At 35.3% G+C, this 22548-nt stretch overlaps 1 protein-coding gene across 2 annotated transcripts in view; it reads right to left on the bottom strand.

The window, feature by feature from the left end:
* The window catches only part of lin7a (lin-7 homolog A (C. elegans)), a 62995-nt gene that overhangs the window by 25059 nt on the left and 15388 nt on the right, over positions 1–22548 (bottom strand). For both annotated transcript variants that reach the window (XM_015352916.2, XM_015352917.2), the window contains exon 2: positions 7013–7131. In XM_015352916.2, the coding sequence (XP_015208402.2) occupies positions 7013–7131 (119 nt within the window). The remainder of the gene's footprint in view (positions 1–7012; positions 7132–22548) is intronic.

Here is a 22548-nt window from a genome sequence, read left to right as displayed (position 1 = left end):
AAGTATGACTGTAATTTTGGCCCTTGTGCAGCAGAATGTCATATTACATGCAATAGTTTTGCAAAAGTACCATTTCAGGAACACTTTTTTGCTTAAAGGAACTCAAAAGCCACTTTATATTACTTAGGCCAGTTTATTTTTAATGCTTATTTTTGTAGATGTCAACAAGGATGTTAATCTTAGTAACAGAATAGTGTCTGAGTAAAAACGGTGAAGCCTCACAACTCGTGCAAGGCTGTTTTCATTTCAGGCTTCGTCTCATTTCAGTAGTCAGAGGTTTAAGTTCTTTTATAGGCTTGTGTACGGTTAATTGACATGGCTACATGGAGCTACCTCTCACACTGCTTACTGTGTGTTCACACACAGGCCTGTTAACACTCTGTAGTTTGTGTATCTATTTTTTGCAAACTCATAATTGAGCCCAATGTGCTATATCTCCCTTACTGTTATATCTCCCATATCATTGGCATTGCTATTCACAACTCCAGAGGTAAATGATAAAAATAATTGCAAGACCTTAAATTCACAAAAAGAATAGTTTGGCTACAACATTTAATTCACTTAGTATCCCAGAAGAACACAAACAACTTCAATATTCACATATTCTGTTTAATTTGCAAAAGGAAGATACAGGCATTTATCCCTTATTGTTTATGCAAATAACACCAATGGAAATGTCAGTGTCACTTTATTTGTGGGCTCATTAAAAAAAAATATCTGGCCATAATTTTTCAATCTAACATAAACATTTCATTTAAAAATACAGAGAAAAAACATAGAAGGAATAAGACATGCTCAAATACTACTGGCTGAAATGCCAAAATATATACAGTACATATGGATTTGACTGTTTTTCCCTTTTGTGGGGGATACAAGACAAACATATTTTGATAATAAACCAGTGTGTAAATCTATGCTTTACATTTAAATTATTCATATCTGCGTCTGTACTGAATATAATTTCTGCAGCATGTGGAGAAAATTTCCATTTCGATGAAGTATAATCTTTTGTCAGTAATACCATTAACTCTCAAATGTCTTGATCTGTAATAAGTTATTCTAGTGGCTCTAAATACCTAATGAACTGCTGTCAGTAATTACAGTTTTAGTAATTACAGGACTGGGATTGATTGAAACTCACTGAGAAGTGAATTGCTTCTATAAAAATATAGGTCAAACTGACTGTGCAGTGAGGCCTAATTCTTTTCAACAGACTATAGGCATCATAGGAAATAAACCACATAAAATACACTGATATTTACAATGATTTTGAGCTTCTCCTTTGGTTCAATCTAACACAACTTTTTTAGTCATAAAGAAAACAGTATTGTTTGCAGCAACAATTGTTTTACTTAGCCTCCTATTTGTGTCATACTAGAACATGCTGTATTTTTTAATCATACAGCATTTAGGCAGTCTTAAGTATCATTATCAGTGAAGGAGCAAATAATAGTATCAGATAGCTTATGCTCACATTATATATGACTGTTGACATTTTATATAAGACTATGACTAAAATATATACAAATATAATGAATTACTTAAGTTATGCAAAACATCAAGTAACTTAAATAATAAATGTACTGTTTCATGCCACTATCAGTTTATAATTTGCTTAATTAAACTTAATTGGATACAAAGACTACTGAAAATCTTACAATGAAGATCTTATTGATACTGTTACACATTTAAAAACAAACCAAACCATCAATATTCCACTTCAACTAACAATGAATGTATCCTCCACAATCAAAGATCAAAAAATGAAAAATATGAACTAGAATCAGTTCATTTTACTTTTACCTACAGTAACCACCACCATAGTTGTTAATCTTCAATAAATTAAAACAATTACAAGTTTTCTGAAACTACAAGATCTGAATATATACTGATGGAAAAAAGAAACGCAACAATTTCTGGAATGAGTATACTATAGTTAAACAGTAGCTTATGTACCTTCACAAAAAGTTGTCAATTTATTTTAAGCCCTCTCACCAGCAATACAGCTTGTGCAGTGAGGCATTACAACTTCCCAATCGCACGAAAGCTTGTTAGGTGCACTTTCACCCAATGAAGTCCAGGTGCAACAATGCCTGATCAGGTCACCTTTAAAAAGGCCTCAAAGCTTAGGTCACTGGAAGAAAATGGCCATACAGTCAGTTTTCTGTGCATTCCATAATGCCTCGAATGTCACCAGAAGCAAGGGAGAGGGACACTGGCATGCTGCAGGCAGGCATGTCATGTGCCAGTGTTCCCAGGCACTATGGAGTAAGCCGCTCCACTGTGTCCCGACTGCAGAGAAGATTTCAGCAGACCAGCAGGACAGATGACCACCCAAGATCCAGTCGCCCTCGAGTGACCACACCAGAGCAGGACCAACACATCAGACTGGTCCATCTGAGACATCGTTTCAGATCTGCCACCCGTACAGCTGCTGAAACTGCTGGCAGACACAATGCCCGCATCAGTGACGGGACAGTGACGCTCCGTGCTGCTGGCCTTAGAGCAAGGTGACCTGTCAGGCCCTCTCCTCACACCTCCCAGACGTCACACTCGAACAGAGGCTACGATGGATTTGTCAGCAGTGGCATCAGGTCCTCTTTACGGATGAGTCACTCTTCGGCCTGTTCCACGCAGATGGAAGGGCCAGAGTGTGGTGGAGGAGGTGTTGTGTTTCTTTTTTCCATCAGTATATATGCAGTAAATATCTGAAATGATGACCCCACAAATACCTGTAAGGAGACTGCTAAGATTTTTGGTTGCTTTTTTTAGATTTTCCTGTTACTACTTTAAGTATCCATGTGGTTAGTTTCTAAGCGTCCTAAAAGCAGACATATTAACACTCATTTCAAGTCCTTTGACCATATGAATGGATTCTCTGACATCCGAACATTAACTTAACCACTTTAAATCTCTAATGTTTGCTTTTATTTAAATTAAATAATTCCAAATCTTTCATTCATTGGCAAGAATGATTTTACCTAAGCAGTTGCTTGTAGTATACAAATGAGCTTAATGACTTACTGAAGTTTTAGCAACACATGTTGTACATTTACACTATCATTGTACATTTACACTATCAATATAAAATATGTGAGAAATTTAAATATGACATTGAAATTAGGAAGATGAATAGAAAATGCTGAAGAAATTGAAAGGAAATAAAAAAAGACTTATAAAAACTTTAGGGATGGGCAAACATCTGGCTGATGACATTTAATGTGGATTATTAAATGCACATTGAAAAAACACTCTACTAGAAATATGAGAAGGGAAATGTTAAGCATAAAGAAGCTGCTTATATAGAAGACTATCATTTTAACTAATGATGTTAAAATCATTTTCATTTTCTAGGCTCTAAGACGTAATAAAAAGCAAACAGACTTTTAGTATATATACATAAAAGTGTTTAGGATATATACAACAAAATTTGAATCAAGGAACTTTAAATTAAGCTGTACAACAGAATAATGAGAATAATGAAAATGTTAGCTGGAACAGTTCAGATAAAAACTGTGTGGACTGAATTTCATGAGTGAATGAAATGGGTCATTTCCTTTGAGGTGAAAAGTGCTGTATAAATGCAATTAATTATTTTAGTTATTATAATTAATCATTAAGTATTCATAATCTGGGTGACACAGTGACACAGTTGGTACATTGCCACCTCACAGTGTTGGGGTCCAGTGTTCAATTGTTTGGGTCCTATCTACATGACGTTTGTACATTCTCCACATATTTGAGTGGGTTTCCTCAAGGTGCTCTGGTTTCCTCCCACTGCCCAAGGACATACTGGTAAGTTAATTGTCAAGTTTGTATCTGTGTGTTCTGTGACCCTGAATTGCTTAAAGCAGTTATTGAAAGTGATGGGGATTTATTCATAATTTTCAATGGCCTTGAAATCAATAACATTTTATTTCTTCAGAATGAACAGTGAAACATGTGAAAATAAACTCTGTGTACCATTCAGACTACCAATATAATACATATTATGTAAAGCAGCAGTTTGCTGTGTCATAGTTTCTCCACTGAATTGAAACTTTAACAACTTGGTTGTAATTTCACCAAAACACAGGTCTCAATTAGTTTCTTGGCCCACAGTATATTTCTTTCTATTGTTTCTTATAAAATGTCTTTTTGATACAAAGTAGTTTGTCACATTGAAAATTATTTAGATTTTTTAAGGATATGGACAGTGACATTATAGTATTTGTTATTATAGACTCTTTTTAAGATGATCATTTTTACAATATCTCTTTGTTGCAATATAACAGCATTTACCTGCTTGAAAACAGCCTGTCTGTCAAATATTGCTACAGTATATATTTTGCGGCTTCATTATTCACAGAAAATAATATACCCATACTCATGATAATAATACTTCCTCTTATAAACTTGTTGATATCTGTAAAATATTTCTTCACATGTTTCAAAAGCAATAATTCCTATCTATTTAACACGTTTGCTTGCTCACCAGTCCATTAAATAGGCTGATGTAGCTAAGTGAATAAATTAGGTGTGGTTAAATAATATCAGGGTCTGCTGCAGTTGTGTTATACAGTTTATGTATTAATAACATTAATGGTTCTTTTTAACCTCTCTGTAATGAATTACTGTCAGAAGTCACATCTTATTCTTTAACTGTTCAGTCCATTCATTTATTATAAGAAACCATCTTAATCCTACTTGGAAATCTGTGTTTTCCAAAACCAATTCAGATAGATTATGCTTACTAGGGGTCTCTGTTCAACTGTTCATTTTTAAATACGAAATACAGTATGGCTAATATCAATACACTTACTGTACTGTACTTTTGGATACACTTACTGTGCTATCCAAAAGCTGAGTTATGTACTCCTTAAGAAGCCAGGGCCCAATATATGTACTTTTTGAGCTGGAAATTGAAAGACACTTTAAGCAGCAGTCAGCAACTGTCCTGAGCCCTAGAGACAGCTGCTGACATCAGACACAGACGGAGAAGTCAAAGCCAGAAAAAAAAATGTTGCTCTTTATACTGGGATTCCCTTTGATTTGAGTAGAAAGTTTGGATTTACCAACTAGTCATTTGCTTTGAAATCTGAATTATAATAATTTTGAAAATAGCCTAAGCCCGGGCTGTAGTCTTTAGTTGATCTGCATAAAAAACGCTTCAGTACTAAAATGTACTGTACCAGAACAGCTGAGTTGCTGAATACCCCATACAGCTTTACAAAGGTCAACAAATGTTATGTTTTTGCTGAGTTTGAAAGGGGGTGGAGAACAAGTAAAAGGGCAGAGTTATAAATGGTAAGTGATGGCCTAGTGCCAGTGACCCGGTCACATTCCACAGTCAAATTAAGAAGAACAAGGAGGGGGCTTTTTGTCATATTTGCATAAATGTAATAGCTGTATTGACTGATGAGAAGGAAGAAATCGCTGCAAGAACATTATGGAAAGTTGCTGCACTGTGGAGCAGTAAACACACTTGTGATGTAAAGCAAAATTATGCAGATCATATTTGCCTGGTTAAGAGTTTTACTATGAAACCCAATTCAAATCAAATCAAATCAAAGTTTATATATCAAATGCACAACAATACAGCGTGCAGCAGTAGTTGCTGGCAATGAAATGTTTTTTTTCGTGAGCTCTCAAAAATCACAAGAATCACAAAAATCACAAAATAGAGGTTATGAAAATAAGGTTACACAATAATAGACGTAATAGAAATTGAATAAAACTCAATATGAGTAGAGCTGCTGTGTGTCCATGGTGTATGCAATATATACAAGTAGTGCAGTTATGCTGAATACAGTGAAAACTGTGTGTCCATGTAGCCATTACAGGTGATTTGCTAAAGGAGCTGCAGGTTGGCTATTTAGCAGTCTTATTGCCTGGAGGTAGAAGCTGTTCCGTAGTCTGTTGGACTTGGACCGAATGCTTTGGTACCGTTTACCGGACGGTAGGAGGGAAAACAGTTTGTGACTGGGATGACTGGGGTCCTTGAGAATGGACCTGGCCTTCTTCAGACATCTAGCTGAGTAGAATCTAAAGTTAAGAATCCATTATCTTAAAAGCAACATGTTTTCAGCCTTCAGGTTTATGAACTTTAGAGAGCAGTTAATCGTTAACAAGACACTTACTTTCGTAATACTGTATGTAAAGGTATTATGGTCAGAACCAACTTTCCAAACATTTTTACCTGATTATGTGCATGGAGAGATACCCTGTATACGTTATGTCCCTGTGTTAACTTAAAATTGCTTAAGTGATTTTATATAAATTAAACAGAATTGCTGTTTAAGTACAGCTTCCTCTGAACATGTTCTGAGCCTGTAGAAGCAAACAGCAATGACATGTGGGTATCGCAGCACGTGAATATGAAATGCAGCTGCTTTAAAGTCCTGCACAGCTATGGTTCCAATAATTACTCTCTTAATAACTGCAATAATTGTAACCTCTAATCACATCCTACACTTTGCACAGCTGTAAAGCATGCCTAGATTTATGTAGTCCCTTAATCATCACGAATAAAAGCCATCTGCCCAGTGCAAGGTATAAGCCCAAAGCATAATATAACTGGCTCAGTCTCACAGTTGGCTGGCAACCAGTCCTTTTTAAGTCCTAGTGGACTGACAACATTTAATTCTGTGTCATACCTAATGATTTATTTTTTCCAATAGCTTTGTATTTTACATAGCTGACAGAAAAATGGATGTGTTGCTCTGTAACAAAATGTCTTAAAAACGGAAATGTTATCTAGTATATGATAGAAGACTGCATGACACCTGTGAGAATGATTAACTTTACATTTGCCTTTACAGTATTTTCTTTAGCATTCTCGGTTTTACACATTTGTGTGGAGGCCTGAATGAAAAGGCTGAATTTGTTGGTTTCTTATGTTCTGTCTTATTCAATAGGGAAAAAGACAATGCCTCTGTGCTGCAGAACCTACAGTAAGTGACGCTATCATCTGCACATTCTAACCTTAACATTAAGACCCTAGTAACATAATGATAGAAGCACATTGACATACCTCTCTGATTGCAGTACAGAACTCACTCTGGAGCACTTTCTTTAGTGACTGCAATTTTGAAACTGGTAAATCCCCAGACTCCTGCAGCTTCTCCAGAAGTTCAATTGCTCTGGCCACATCTAAATGGACAGAAGAATAATAAAGAACATCAATAGGATACATTATTGAAAGTCTTCATGGTGGTGAAAACAAATCAATACGGAGGGTGATGGAATTGGATTAGTTATGCCTGAGGCATAGAATACTATTATTCTGTGATTGAATTTGACCGTGGTAAGCATGTGAATGGGATAAATATGAGAAAATATTGGACGAAGGCAATGCCACAATAGAAGATAAAATCACCTTAGGATTACGAGATGTTATATTTATAAAGTACTGAATTCTACCTTTACATTTGTTTAACTCTTTAATAAAAGTTATTTGTGGAATAACTTTCACAAATACAGTAGCAATCACACTGTTTGTCATTTCTGCAATTCATAGCCATGCTTTTCCTTGTTACACTCCTATCTGCTTTATCTGCCTTGTACAATATATACTGTACAAACAAACTATTAACACCATGATACTACATTAGTACCTATGTGAACAAGCTAAATTTTGTTATTATTATTGTTAATTATTTAATTATTAGTAGGCAGTTCCTACCGGGTTATTAACACTCTTTTCTGAACCTATTAGGCCATAAAGATTTTAACAAATGTAGCTTCTAAAGTTTTGGAAGATGTTTGGACATTCAAAAGGACATTCCAGCCGAGTTTAAACTAAATGTAAAAATAGTATATAATCCTTTACTAACACTGGACTGACTTGAGACTTTTGTCCCGACTGCCCACAGTCAGAATCCAACCATACGCAAACAACTCTGCATTAATCCTTATCAGACCTCAGCCCTTTCCATTTCCAAACGCCATCGCATTTATTTATCAACCAACCAGACCTCTCCTTCCTCACCACAGCCTCCACTTCCCAAATTACTTAAGCCTTCATCACTTTGACCTCAATGCTCAGTATTGGTTTTCACCTAGTGAAGCTACCCTTCTCTCTTGAGTTCTCCTTGTGACTTACCTGACTCCAGAACCTTTGGCTTCCCAACCTGCGAACCTGTCTTTGACCATGGCATTTGAACTATGATTCGGATAAGTACACTCGGACTTTCATATAACTCTTCTTGCAGTTTGCATAGCTATCAGTCACCGCATAGGGTCCCATCTGGCTAAAACTGTAACAACCTGCTATGACAAAATATGGAATTTTAAAATGCAAGATGTTGGATATTCAATCATTCAATATACTACTAACAGAAATGAGCCAATGAATGAGTAATTGAATAAAGCAAAGTAATATAAACTTGAATGTTACTTAATGAAAAGGATAACTACCACAGATCCCCTTCACATGATTAGAAAATGTCTCAGAGTACAGTTTTTTGTCTGTACATGTAATGCCTGACAATAGGAGAAAATTATATGGGGTAAATATCCAAGCCTTGTGTTTTTTACAGGCACCAAAACTTATTCAGGTCAGATTTCAACAGATGCCAAAGGTATTAAAAAATTAGCCAAAGCAGGAAAACACAGTAATATCGATTTGTCTTAAACAAGCTGATTGAAAAAGTGAAAAATGTTAAATGTACAGTATAATACAATATGCATAGGGTTTCTTGATACAATTCTCTGAATATTTAACCTGCACTTCAGCTCAGTATGAAGTTAACTCAGTAATAAACTCAGCATGTAGCCAAAACTATATTTGGACAACTACAGTACCTGACATTTTTCTATTAAAAGTCAATTTCAGTGCTACTTACTGTATTAAAGCTGCACTCTGAGAATATTAAACATGTAACCCACTGTGCTGAAGGACCATTCTACAGCTATGATACAGACACAATTGTTTTGTTATTTGTAAAGGAATTCAGAGCCTTCCAATAGTTAAGTATATCTTGAAAATCTTGAAAAGTATGTCTTTGTCATTTATGGCACTGAAGATGGAAAATGCTGACACCAAACTCTATTTACGGCATGAATTCCCAGCACAGAAAATCCTCTACTTGTTGTGCCTTGAAGGTGATGTCTCTTAAAATCATAATGACCTAGCCAAACATGGCTCTCAAGTCATTTACAGTATGTGACTTGCAATATCCTTAATTCACTGAGCATTTCTCACATGATTTTAATATGTGGAAAAATTGATTCAAGAAGCATGTATTGTTTCTTATGGTAAGAAAAATGGATGTTTCCACTCCGCCTTCAATTTCTTTTTTAGTTTCCACATTTTGATGAATTGATGATCTCTGTGTGTCAATCTGGCTGCAGAAGGCGCTCCTTCTCTGTCCTGTCTCTTGTTTCCGGTGCTTTGCTGTCTTTCCGGTATTTCTCTCTCTCTCTGGGGATATATATTTCCGGGTCTTTCATTCTGCTTTGGCTCAGCATTGATGTTCGGATGTCCTGAAACCCGCCTAGCACCAGGTCGCCTCACGTCCGTTATCTGAGGGCATAGGTTTCTATACGACATTCCCTGAACAGCTGAGCCCGGGCTAACCCCCATCTCGCCGCTATGCATAGGGTCTTTTCGCTCTCCTGCCATTCCACGGTTAGTCCTTTCCGACATCCGTGACACAGTGTAGAGAAGAGAATGCTGTCCGGAGCAGTTTATAACTGGTTGCAGTTCTCTGTAAATGTACTTCCCCCAAACCATACAATGGTACTTTCAAAATCAGCAAAAACCGTTTTTTTGGGGTAGCATTTATATTTGTGCTTAGTATCTTCATGTTCAAATCTCCCATAACAGATATCAAGTTATTTCAAATTACTTTTTGTAGTCAAGTTTCAATTTAAATTGACAATTTTGACTTAAATCCCGGCTCTAGTTTCCAGGAATTCCGCACAGTGTAAATATGATGTATGAGTTTATCAAACAAGCAATTTTAGACGCACAAAGCAATAGAAAGCCAGTACGTAGCAAATATGTTGTTTCTTTTTCCCTTTTTGTAAATAATTAAATCTTACCACTCATAGTCACATTCACACTGTATAATACGCAAGATCTCTGTGAGAAGTGTCAAATCTCCATAGGCTGTAAACTAAAAAAAATGTAAACTATAGTGTTAATGATGCAAATGTTACGATAGAAGTTACAGCATTTTTCTTCTCTCTTTTGTCATTATGTATTAATTATTATTACCGTGCATCTTGTGCTCCTTTCTTTCCCTATTAGCAAAAATAAAACTGCCTGGTTCTTATCACTGATATTGTTATTGTTGCAGATAATACAGATATAGCTTTTCATCACTGTCCTCCAAAGAATTGTCCTTCAAAAACAACTGTGTTGGTTAGCAATGTTTTTTTCATAATTGCAGACTCTTAATTATTGTCTTAGCTCACTGTGGTTTAGGCATGCATCTCCTTAATTGGCAGATGAGGGTCAGCTCACAACAATGTCTCTTCTCTCTTTGCTCAAGCTCATTATTGCCTGAATTAACTCATTTGAATCACATCCTCAGTAAGAACACAGTCTATTAGGGACGTCACATTGAGATAGCAGCATAAATGCATATATTTGGTGGGATAGTGATCATTAGACTAAAAAAGTCTGGAAAGGATTATGTAAAAAATATAAAAAAGCCAATTCATATTTCACATTACAAATTGTCAATATGGTTGCCTATAAACTCACTAAGAAGTACACTAAAGGAAATCTTTATTGTGGAAAAACTCTCTCAGATACAAAGATGGTTGTTCTTTAAACAAACTACCAACTAATGCCATGATGCCCTTTATTTATAAACGAGACCTAAATACACACATGAAAATGTGCAATTCCTAAACAATTAATAATTCATCTCTAATGAAGTAATAGATTTCTTTAATGGCTTCTAGTGGCAAGTCACCGTTGTCTGTTTTTCCTAGCCTGCCATACTGATTAACAACATTTGTATAAAAATGAACTGTTAGATCTAACACAGTATAATATCAACATCAACATGATAACTGGTTGTAAGGTATCTCATCAGAATGTGACATACCTACTGTATAAAGGTCTATATAACTGTAGGCAATAATATCATTGGAGTGTTTTAAATGTGTGGTGAGCGCTTTGAAAATTAAGGGAAATAAAGACAAGACCAATACAAATCAAGCTTTATCTAAAGAAGATCTAAAGATCCTATCAATAAATTGCAACCTCACATTTACTTGATTGGAGATTTATGAAACTGGTATTGTTTACAACAGAATAGGTTGAGAAAGAAAACCCAAACTATACAAAATCAAACCATCCAATTTTATATGTAGTAGGTGCTAGTCCAGTAGGTAAGTAACAATACTGTCAGTGAAGGAAACTAATGTCTTCAAGAATACTATGATACACATTAATACAAAATAGTCTCAATAGGTATGAAGCTGCTTGTCAAAATTTGCATTATGTGTTGTCTTTGGATTCCTCTCCTCAGTAAAGACTGAATTTATGTGCTATGTTGGGCTGAGAATGGCCAAGTTCTACTGGAATGGCATCTGTAATGTAATATAGATAATTCATACTGAGGAATTTCAAATCAGTTTGAATTTTCATAGATCTCTTCTATTACTAACAGTACCAGTTTACTACTTCAAACCTCTCTCCAGGATGTTACCTAGAGTACTGAATGAAATGAGTGAAGTTTTTTTAATGTACGAGTTTCCCAAAAACTATAGAAACTATAGTGTCGACCACATATTAAAAAAAAACTCTTCAGTGATATCACCATCAATCCGTACCATACTGTATATAGGATTTGTGGTAATCATCACCTTTTGATAGGTTTCCTGACAAAAGTGACATTAGACCTGGTGACCAGGTCTAGTGCATGTGATCTCATTACTCCTATCCTGGAGTCCTTGCACGGCTTCCTGTCAAGTTTCATGTTGACTTCAAAATCCTCATGCTCACCTATAAGGCTCTGCATGGCTTAGCACCTCAGTACCTGTCTGATCTATTATCACCCTACTCCTCATTTCGCAACCTTCGCTCCTCTAATTCTGGTCTCCTAACTGTCCCCCAAGCCTGTCTACATTCTATGAGTGACAGGGCCTTCTCCTGTTATGCCCCTAAGCTCTGGTACTCTTTCACCAAAGCTATCAGAAAATCACCTTCTCTAAACTCCTTCAAATCCAGGCACAAAACCTTCTTCTTTAGAAGAGCCTTTACTTAAACTGGTTCCATTCTTTACCCCTCTGCTCCTACTGTACGTAGTACCACCATCTACTGTCTCCTCTGCGTATTCTCTTCGTGTTTATCATGTTTATTTTTAATTATTGTTGTTGCTGTTGTCATTCTGTAAAGCGCTTTGAGAAGCCACCTTTAAAGGTGCGATATAAAATAGTTTATTATTTTACAATATGTTACTACACCATATTAGTTAACATTTCAATTTCAGAAAAGAACACAAATAAGGCTTTATTTAGATTAATATCCCACATTAATCTTTTTCCATAATTATTTCCAGTAATATATATATTATGTAATCCTTTTTTAACATCTAGACTACAAAATATAAAAAAACAAACATTAGTGGTATTGACGGATACATTAGTGATATATTGATAGTGAAACACATTTTGAAGTGTCAAACCAGACACACCAGTGCTGCTTCTGTACTGTAAATAAAAGGACACATCAGCTGACTTGATTGTATCCAATTAACGGTACATTCAAGGTCTTCGTAAACTAGTGTTTAGAATGAAGCTTTCAACTTTTCATTTAATAACGGAGAAGCTTCTGTGACTGTGACTTTGGCATTCAGTTTAGCAACAATTAGTAAGTATGATAAACGATGCATGCATCCTTTCTGTGAAGTAAATGAAGCAGCCTTTAAGTCTGACACCATTTAATTGTGATAATGGAACCAAAATAATCTTGTCTTAACACTGTCACAGTCTAGAGACAATGCACCTCTCTTCAATATTTCAAAATAAAAGACTAATGGATAAAATAATTATGAAAATATGGTCAATGCGATTATTATTTTTATTATTATTTGCAAAATAAAATTTGTGCTGCATAGATCTCCAAATATTTTTTCCTTGTCTATTTCTTTAATGGGCTTTCTTCATGTGTTACTTGTTGCTTGTTAGACTCCTATAGTATGTTTCTGTTTTCTATTTGTGCCAATTTAAATAAGCCATACATTATATAAACTGCATTCAAAAGCAAAACATCTCCATTGCAGTTTTATTTAGGCTTTTATCTTTTATTCTGAGCACATCGCCAAGCTATTATTTTAAACTCTACATAATATCTCAGCACATGGTACACTACATTACCATGTTTCATAAGAATGTCAGACAGGGTCTAAACCTTTGCTCAGATAGAGCTACTGCATTGTTTTTTTTAATAGCAGCAAATTTAACTTGTTCACTCCAAAGGAACTTGTCTATGTTTTGTAATGTTGCCTGGTTGCATTATATATTGAAGCTGAGATACTGTAGTTATAATGAAACCCAGAGGCACCCTCGCAGAAACATTTTTAAATAATGCAGAAGTTATGAAAGCTTTGGTAATGAGAAAAAAATCAATTGTAGCGGCAAATAGAAGTATTCAAGCAAAAGTACCTTACTTTTAATTAATACTACATTCGTTTTAATATCTTCTTAAGGGACAGTTAAAAGTGGTGCAGGTTCATGAGTGAGCAAAGGCAAAATCAACCGTATGCTAAAAATAATCCTGGCCTGGCAAGTCTAAACACAGTCCAGTCAAAGGGAAATGGTTTATGTCAATACCATCTTTCATTTAAATCATTTTACAAGTTCTGTGTTTTATTTTAAAAAATACAAAAGTGAATTTCATTGCTTATTTTATTACATTCCCAGTGGAAATTTAAACAATTCATACAGTATGTTATTTTGCACAAATAATCAATTAAGAATTATAGGTGACAGGTTGGGAAAACACTTAAATCAGTTCTTGATTTAAACGCCTGTATTGAGGTTACACAATTATAATGTCATAGCATTATTTGAACAATAATTCATAATCTTCTTAATTTAAAACTAATACTTTATCTGGTCAATCTGAAACAAAATTCAGTTTATACAGGTGGATGACACAGTTAAATTAAAACAGACCGGGCATATGTTTTGATAATGGTTTCTTTATTTATAGAGAAACAGCAATTATCATATAGCACTGATTAAAAAAGGATGGGTATTAAACCAATCTATAATGGTTTGTCCCCAAACAGCATGAAATTATAACGTGACTGATAGATGCAGTTTGTGAGAGAGACTGTGAATATTATTATAATAGAAGAACATTTTCGGGAGTTTGTATTGATTAATAATCTCATTGTGTGAAGAAATAAAGATTGATTTAGTTTGAAAGAGGAATTTGTCATATGTCATAATGCTTTAATATTTTTCATTCCTAATCAGCCAGAAACTTGCATTTACTTAACAGAGTAATACAAATATTTTCACTTGATTGAATATGTAGAATAACTTGGCAACTAATAAACGGGAAATTCATTGCACAAGTTCCTAAGATAAATTTTGCTCTTCGGATTCTGGACTGAATATTTGAAAACTCATTTTAGCAGGTCTATTTTTGGCTTTTGTATAATTTCTGAATAATTGTAAATAAAAGGTATCAACCAAAACAGCTAGATTTGGCCAAACAAATTAAAATTATTGTTTATGAAGTGGCATTCACAAAGCCAGTGGAATTTCATCCACTCAAATCATAGAGATTCATATATTCTATATTTTTTTCCTCAAGGCTGATTATCATTATAATGCTGTACTGTTGTGCATTATTATGTTATTTTTTGGTTCCTTTTATAATTGTGTTATCATTGAAATCCCCCTGTGGTATGCAGTTAATCATTACTGCTGTCTTGTTGATTACACAGATGTTCATTAAATAACTTGACTGTCCACATAAGTAGAATACTGTGCCACACTGCCTCAGCAGCTTTAAGAAAATAACCACAAAGCTTGCACTACTTTCACAGGTTGGTTTGAATTCCTTAAACTCTTAAATATATTCCAAAATGTAGTATTTCACTCCTTAATTGTCCTTTAGAGTCTGCCATTGCTGAATCCAAAAAAACAACTGATTAACAATCCTCCCAAATCAGTTTTTCACCTTTTTGTAATGTATCACGTAATTGAAGACTGCAAGGCACATGTCTTTGACATCATTACAAAGTATTAAAATATTTTACTTTTTTGAATTGGCTCTGTCATTTCCTCTACATGAGTGGCATGGTGGTGCAGTGGTTAGCATTGTTGCTTTGCAGCACTGGAGCCCTGGGTTCAATTGTGCATGGAGTTTGTACACACTCCCTTTCTTCAGATGGATCTCTGTTTGCCCCAGATTCCTCCCACACTCAACATTCAACAGTGTACCATAGTGTTTCTCCATTCTCACAAGAGCACTTTGAGCATCCCATCTTTGTACTCCTGCCCTTCAAATGAGCAAAAACATATAGTTCGAAAGTTACAGTTCAAAAATATGCTTGTAGGTTAATTGACCCTGGTGTGAGTATATGTGTGTCTGTGTGTGTCCTGTGATGGACTGGTGACCTATTGTGTACCTTGCCTTCCACCCATTGCTTGCTGGGATAGGCTCCAGCGCCCCTGCGACCCTGAATTGGTAGAAGCAGGCAGAAAATGGATGGATGTTCTCTGCACATTTCTCTTACTTCTGTATCCTCTATCAGCCTTTCTGAAGTGTTAAAATTGGGAGTTTATACCCCTAGGTAAAGTCATTATGAGAACCATAAGCAACTTAGAACATCTGGACTTAATTATTTAGTTAAGCTTCTGTGAATTTAATGTTTGATGTCAAATGATGTCAAGCAATCAACAAAAAGTACTTGTTTTGACTAAATTAAGGATTGTAAGAGATGCACAAATTGTTATAAGAAACGTTATGCTTGTTCAGATCAATGGATTTCAGGGCATCGTAGGTTCAGGATTATTATGAAGAACCAAAACATACAGTACTAAGTCTTTGAAATTTTGTGCATGGATGAATCATGTACTGAATTATCACTGAAGAGCCAGTCCAAGTATGTATATACAGTACTGTATATACACTTCAGTTCTACTGTATAGCTCATTATGTTGCTCTGTGATGCTTTCTTAAAAACTTACTTGTTTAGCATTAGATGTCCACATACTACCACAATGTTTGTAGTTTTGTTTCTGAACAATATACTTTGTACTATAAAAACAATATACTTTGCACTGTAAAATGAGTATGGACCCACACTCTTTTTGATAGTACTGTATGTGGCCTTTCTTATCAATACAGTACAAGTGCTATATCAGCTATTTCACGATGACAATAATATATTTAAGCTTCAACGTCTGTAATTATCTCATCTTTAATAACTTGTAATTTTCGTATCATTATATGCATTACAATGTCATGTTTAATGTCGGCAGAAGTTAAAAATGATATTTTGAAAATATTGATAAGGTCAATAATGAGTAGGTAATAAAGTACGTTGTGAACACTGTATACCATATTGGAATAGGTAGAGGTTAATGAAAAATAGAAAGAAAGACAAAACACAACAGGTGAAATATTTTTCTATTTTTGCTTTTTCATTTACAACCTGCATGCTGACAAAGTCCCCCATTCAAAACTATGTATTATATTACAGCTCCTTAGGCTTATGTAACAGTGAAAAGCAAATAAGCAGTAAGACAGTGATAATACAATAAGACAGTACATTTCCCGTCTTGAAGGAGCTAGTGAGAATTATAGGCCAAAGCTATTTTAAAAGAGCTCAGGTGGTCGTTCCCTATACAGCACTTTAAGATGGCAAAAGCAATTCAGTTGAAAGTGGAAATCCTCAAGCAAAAGCTGATAAAGCTAGAAATACAGCTACTGACAACATTTATGTGCTTCTGACTCACTGCTGACAAAATGAAGCTAGTTCTGACATTGACTACAAAGGTTTGCCTCAACGAATAGGAGGACATACCGCACTGACACATGGTAAGACAAATATTGGACGTGACATGCCTACTCTAAAAAAACAACTGCCAATTTCATCTAGTTATTTTTCTAATAAAAGAGAGAGCTTTTTATAGGGAATATTATAGTGGTGATGATGTGTCCTCTTTAAATCTAGTTGTTTTCTTAGATATAATTTGACTGCATTTCCAGCTCTGCAGGATGCTCTTAAAATAATTCAATATAGTAGCTGTTAGATTTTATATTCTGACTCTGGCAATCAATGTCAATGGGTTTTTGAAAAGCTTCTGTGATATTGAATATTAACACGTGTCACAGTATAAAAAACGAATAGAAAATGATTATTAAAAGAAGATGATAAAAGTATGCAATTGTTTTTTCCATAAAATAAGATACCCACCTTTCTAAACAATTTGTGAATAACACTAAAACCGAATCAATAAATTTTCAGCAACAGGCTGAAGCATCTTTGAAGATCGTCTTCTTAATTCACATGTTAAGCTAGAAGACAAGTATGTTGCAAATATAAAGTAAAATCTTTCCATGTCAAGGTTTTGTGGCTTTTTAATGATATCTGTATACTAAAAATAATAGAAAAGAAAACGCTTAAATAATTCTTTACATACATATAAGGGAAATGCAAGGAAAAAGAGCATATTATTAAACAGATGGCCACAAGACTCAAGTATACATGTTTCCTTCTGAAGACATTTATATAAATATGAAAAGAACATGCAAAAAAAACCAAAATTGGGTTGGAAAAAACTCATGAACAATTAATTAAATTATGTGCAACCAGAATCAAAGTATTAGGCCAAGAGGAGAAGAATGTCACCCAAATCTAATCATTTTAACAAAATTTTGAAACAGTGGAATTGGGGCAAATACAACAGACCAAGTTCATACAAAAAAGGTACTAATGCTGTTCTGAAGATAAGAAATAGTATCTGACCACACTGAAACAGCTCTTGCACTAGCAAAATGTAATATATCCATAATTCTTAACATTATTTCATAGAATTAATGTAAATACTTGCAAACCTAAGGGCATTTCATTCTCCATCTAAACTCTTAAAATCATTTTTGGCAAAAAGACCCCATTACTGAAGATTGATGATAACTTGGGAGTCATCACTGAGAAGGTACTTTTGAGAACATAGCGAAATAGTCATAACAGTCACATCTGAAGGCTCCCTCATTACCTATACAAAAGAGCTCTATCACAGGATATTTGTAAAATGTGTAGCTGAGGGTACAAGCTTAGTCCTTCAAGATCAGAGAAGGCTGAGAGCAATTTTCATCTAGAATCACTAGTATGGTGTTTTAAAAAGCTGGTGTAGTAAGGTTTTTTTAGAAGAAGGGAGAGCATTGCCTCAGACAATATTTCAATGGGATAAACATCCACCTTATCTACTTGCAAATCCTATATAAAGGTAATTAATTTTAGACAAGAGAAAAAAGATATATTACAAAAAAAACAGACCTCTTGTAGCTGCTGAATGGTGTCAAACATTATATGCTGGAACTCTATATGCACGAAGAGCTGAGTGAAGTCTGAGATACTGTACTGTACATAAAATAGGAAAACCATTGAGAACAAGCTTCCCTCAGATCCTGACATTTGTGCAGGCGGTATTCATCAAAGATAGCACCACTAGCATGAACATTTCCTGTAGACCCAAATACTGTATGTAGACAAGACTTAGACTCTGTAAGAGTTAATTACTTCCGTCTTAAGAGATTTTGAGGGTCAGAAAAATACTTTTCTTTCCTTCAAATCTCAGGAGAGCTTGCAATTATTAGGCCTATTCAAAAGGAGACAGAACAGAAGATCCAGGAATATATTTGGCTTTATTAGGCTTAATTGGGCACACTCCAACTATATCCTGAACACCCTCAACTAAAAAGTCCAATATTAAAACTAATCAAAAGCTTTTGAAGCTCTGTAAGGTCATCAGCCAGACCTTTGTTCGCTTAGTGAATCCATAGCAGGATTATTTTTTTCTAGATAATATAGTAGAAGTGAGATAGGGATGGGTGCTACTGCCTCCCTGACAGGTTCAGTTTTGGACTGGGGTGCCTTCTTTTGTGAAGTTACCCTGTGACAATATGCAACACCATGGTTCATGGATGTCTCTTAAATTGACAGTGTGTGCGGGGGTTCTAAAATGGATGCATTGCATCCTGTATTTCTGGAATAGGCTCCAATTTGCAGTGGACCTTACTAATAATAAGGGACTTTCTCACAATAGGAAGATGGATGATATGGGGATCATGGAAAATAAGAAATTAATGTGCAATTTTTTTTTTATTGAAATTAATATTATTAATTTTTATAGGAAAAACCTTGAGACAGAGGTTCTAATGGAATGTAGAACGCTTGGACAATAAGAGTTGAATGCCTTCTTCATTATGTCATGCATAAACTATACTAATTACATTTCAGGAAGTGTCATTGTAATATTACTGTATACTGCAATAATCCATGATTCTATACCGACAAAGTCAAAAATCAATCCTTTCTGTGTCGACTCCTGAGCCACAAAACATGCCATCTATTGTAGCAACTGTGGGTAGACAAAAATCTATTTTATGATCATATTTCAATGATTGCAAATCACCATACTAATGGCTACATGCAATACAAGTCAAAAGTATTTCAGTGATACGTATGCTTACAGTACTTTATTCACACTGTTCTAACAAAAAAGAAATATGCAATGAGGTCACAACTTGTCTGTATCATCCAGGGATGTCCACAGAACTGAAAAATCCCCTGCATGACGAGAAATGTTCTTGCACAGTTTGGACTTCAAAGTAGAGGTTCAACAGTGTTGCAAATATATCCAAAAGTTTCGTGTCAAATGTGTCAAGCTGCAGCCAAGTGCGGCACATCAGGGCAATGGGGAATGGTCTCTCTCACTGGAATAACATTTCAAGTCTGCTCATCTATAACCTTCAAACAGCAGAGCGGAAAGTCTTATAACTAATTGACACTTCAATTACATTTACTGTAGTATAAAAAAATAACCCTTAGGCAGGCCAAAGAGTTCTGGAATGTTTATGCCAGCTTGAAACTCATACCGGGACAATCCATTTTATGTTTCCTGTCCTAAGGTTATTTATTACTAATGATTCTCTGGCTGTACTCATCTCTATTTGAGATGCAATAACAAATTAGATGATGAGATGGCATTCATCTTTATACAATTTGAGCTGTGTCGAACAGTTTCACAAGTTATGTACAATACGTTTTTCTAATGCTGACTCCACTGAACAAGATTACTTCTATGTCTGGCAGTATAACTGAATTAAACTTCATTTACTTTAGCTAGATACATGCGTAAAGGATAAGACACGCATTTCTGGTGAAATGTACTGACTCTGCACGAACAATGCTGGTGTAAAATTAAATTTACTGTGGCTCACAGAGAGGTGTGCATTACCAAATTAGGATGTATGTTATGTATTGGTTTTGTTCTTGACAGCAGGAGATTTAATCTGTTTTTCATTTCCTTAAAACACAAGGAGAGAAAGCATATGAAAACTGAGATTGAATGTAGAAAAGGAATGATGAAAATGTCCTACATTACTTTGAACAGACTATTCTGTGAATTCGGGATATGGAGCTACAGTAAAGTTAAAGCGTTGGACAGGAAGAACCCAATAAGTAAAACAGGATACTTCCAGCTAGCGGGTGCTTGACAGCTTACATAATATCATGTTGAAAACATTGCAAACTTAGCAGCATGTGTTGTACAGTATAACCTCCCTGATCAATAATTAATACAATACTGGCAGCATAAACCTAGTCATCATGCTGTAGTGGGATGTTAAGCCACTCTTCCTGTGAAGCTGCAGGCAGATGTTGAACGCCGGTCAGTCCTGCTCTGTTTATGGCATTTGTCACGTCCATCAGCAACGGTAAATGACCTTTTGCTAAACCAACCACAGCTATGGGTAATTCCAGCAAGCGCCAGCGCACTGATCAATTATCCAATCACGACACCACACTAATTACCAAACCCTCCACTTCCCAGGATATTTAAACCCTCATTTCCCTCAGGTCTGTGCTCGGTATAAGGCTCTATCCCTGGAGCTCCTATCTCGCCATTGTTATAGAGACATTCTCTTTTGGATTGTTACTCAGGTCTTTGAAATATCTTCCTTCGTCCCTCGACTCCGACTACAGCTTTGCGATTTGGATATCTAGCCTTCGACCCCTTCTGACGGAAACCCTGGTCTTCGACATCGAACCTTCGTGCCTTGACTCTGACTTCAGCCCAGCAATTTGGAAAAGTAGCCAACAATCTCCTGAAAACCCTCAGAACAATGCACAGGGTCCTTCCTTTACCAAACACAGTGTCCATTACAGCTTTGTTGACTTGGTAAGACAGATGTTCCACACACTTGTGTTAGGAGAGAAATCCAGACATGACAAGACCTCAACATCGTTTTTCTTATGTCTTGTTTTTAGTCATAGCACAGTATAGTCTTGCATGTTATACATTATTGTCTTTAACCTAGTCTGTCATCAGCTAGATAGCATTCATCAGTGTGTAAAACACTCTACCACCCTTAGTGCTGCCAGCTCTGATGTTCTCTGGCTCACAGGCAATTACAATTACGTCTTAACACGTTAACCCTGAACTGCCTCAGAGCATGCAGGTCATCCACATGAGTCTCTTCTTTCAAGAGTTTCTTGTACTGGAGCCACTGCAGTCTGAAAATAATTATGCAGATAAGGCATCACTGGACAGGCTGCTGATTGTTGAAAAACAACATTTTCTGGGCATGGTCTCTCTCAAACAGACTGCTTTCCATCATATCAATAGCAACCTACTGTGACAATGGTGATCCTCATTATTCAAATGGGTCATAGTAGTATTTCTGTTATTCTTGTAACTCATGTCTTTTGAATGGCAGATTGGCAGAATATACAGATTCTTGATTCAGTCATTTTGGTCATTTCAATTGAACTCAAATACTAAGCTCCTATAATTTTGATAAAATCCTATTATTCAGGTCAGAATTTCATTTTTCCAAAAAAAGAGTACTAATCAGCAGTACAATCAACAGGTCTACTATTTAAGTAAGGCTTCCAGTTTAAAATGTAAACAAAATTATGTACTGGTATATGTCCAATGAGCTACTAAAATACAAAAAAATGCCCCATTTAGTTTTCACTGTGCATACTGTAGGTTTATTTGAAGGTTTTGCCAATATAAATCAGTTTCTACGGTACTAAAATCTTCATCCTGAACTAAGCACCCTCACAGGGACTCACATTTTATCAAGAACCTAGCCTTTGGTTCTACTACATTAATGAAAATGCCATTAGATATTTCAGCCCTGATTGTTCATTACTTAAATACCCAATTTCCAGTGAATGTTTCTATTGAATATCAAAGTCCAAAAGAGCAAGGTATTTTTCAGCATTTATTAATATATTTCATTGCTATCTATAAAGTACTGGACTTTAACACTGATTTATTTTGCGTTGTCAAAATATATACAATGATTATTATGACATTTCTGTAGTTATTATCATTTTACCTGTTTATATT

This window comes from Lepisosteus oculatus, chromosome 7, assembly GCF_040954835.1.
Source record: "Lepisosteus oculatus isolate fLepOcu1 chromosome 7, fLepOcu1.hap2, whole genome shotgun sequence".
Classification (NCBI taxonomy): Eukaryota; Metazoa; Chordata; class Actinopteri; order Semionotiformes; family Lepisosteidae; genus Lepisosteus; species Lepisosteus oculatus.
Note: the sequence above shows the minus strand (reverse complement) of the source record. Positions and strands in the feature narration are given on the sequence as shown.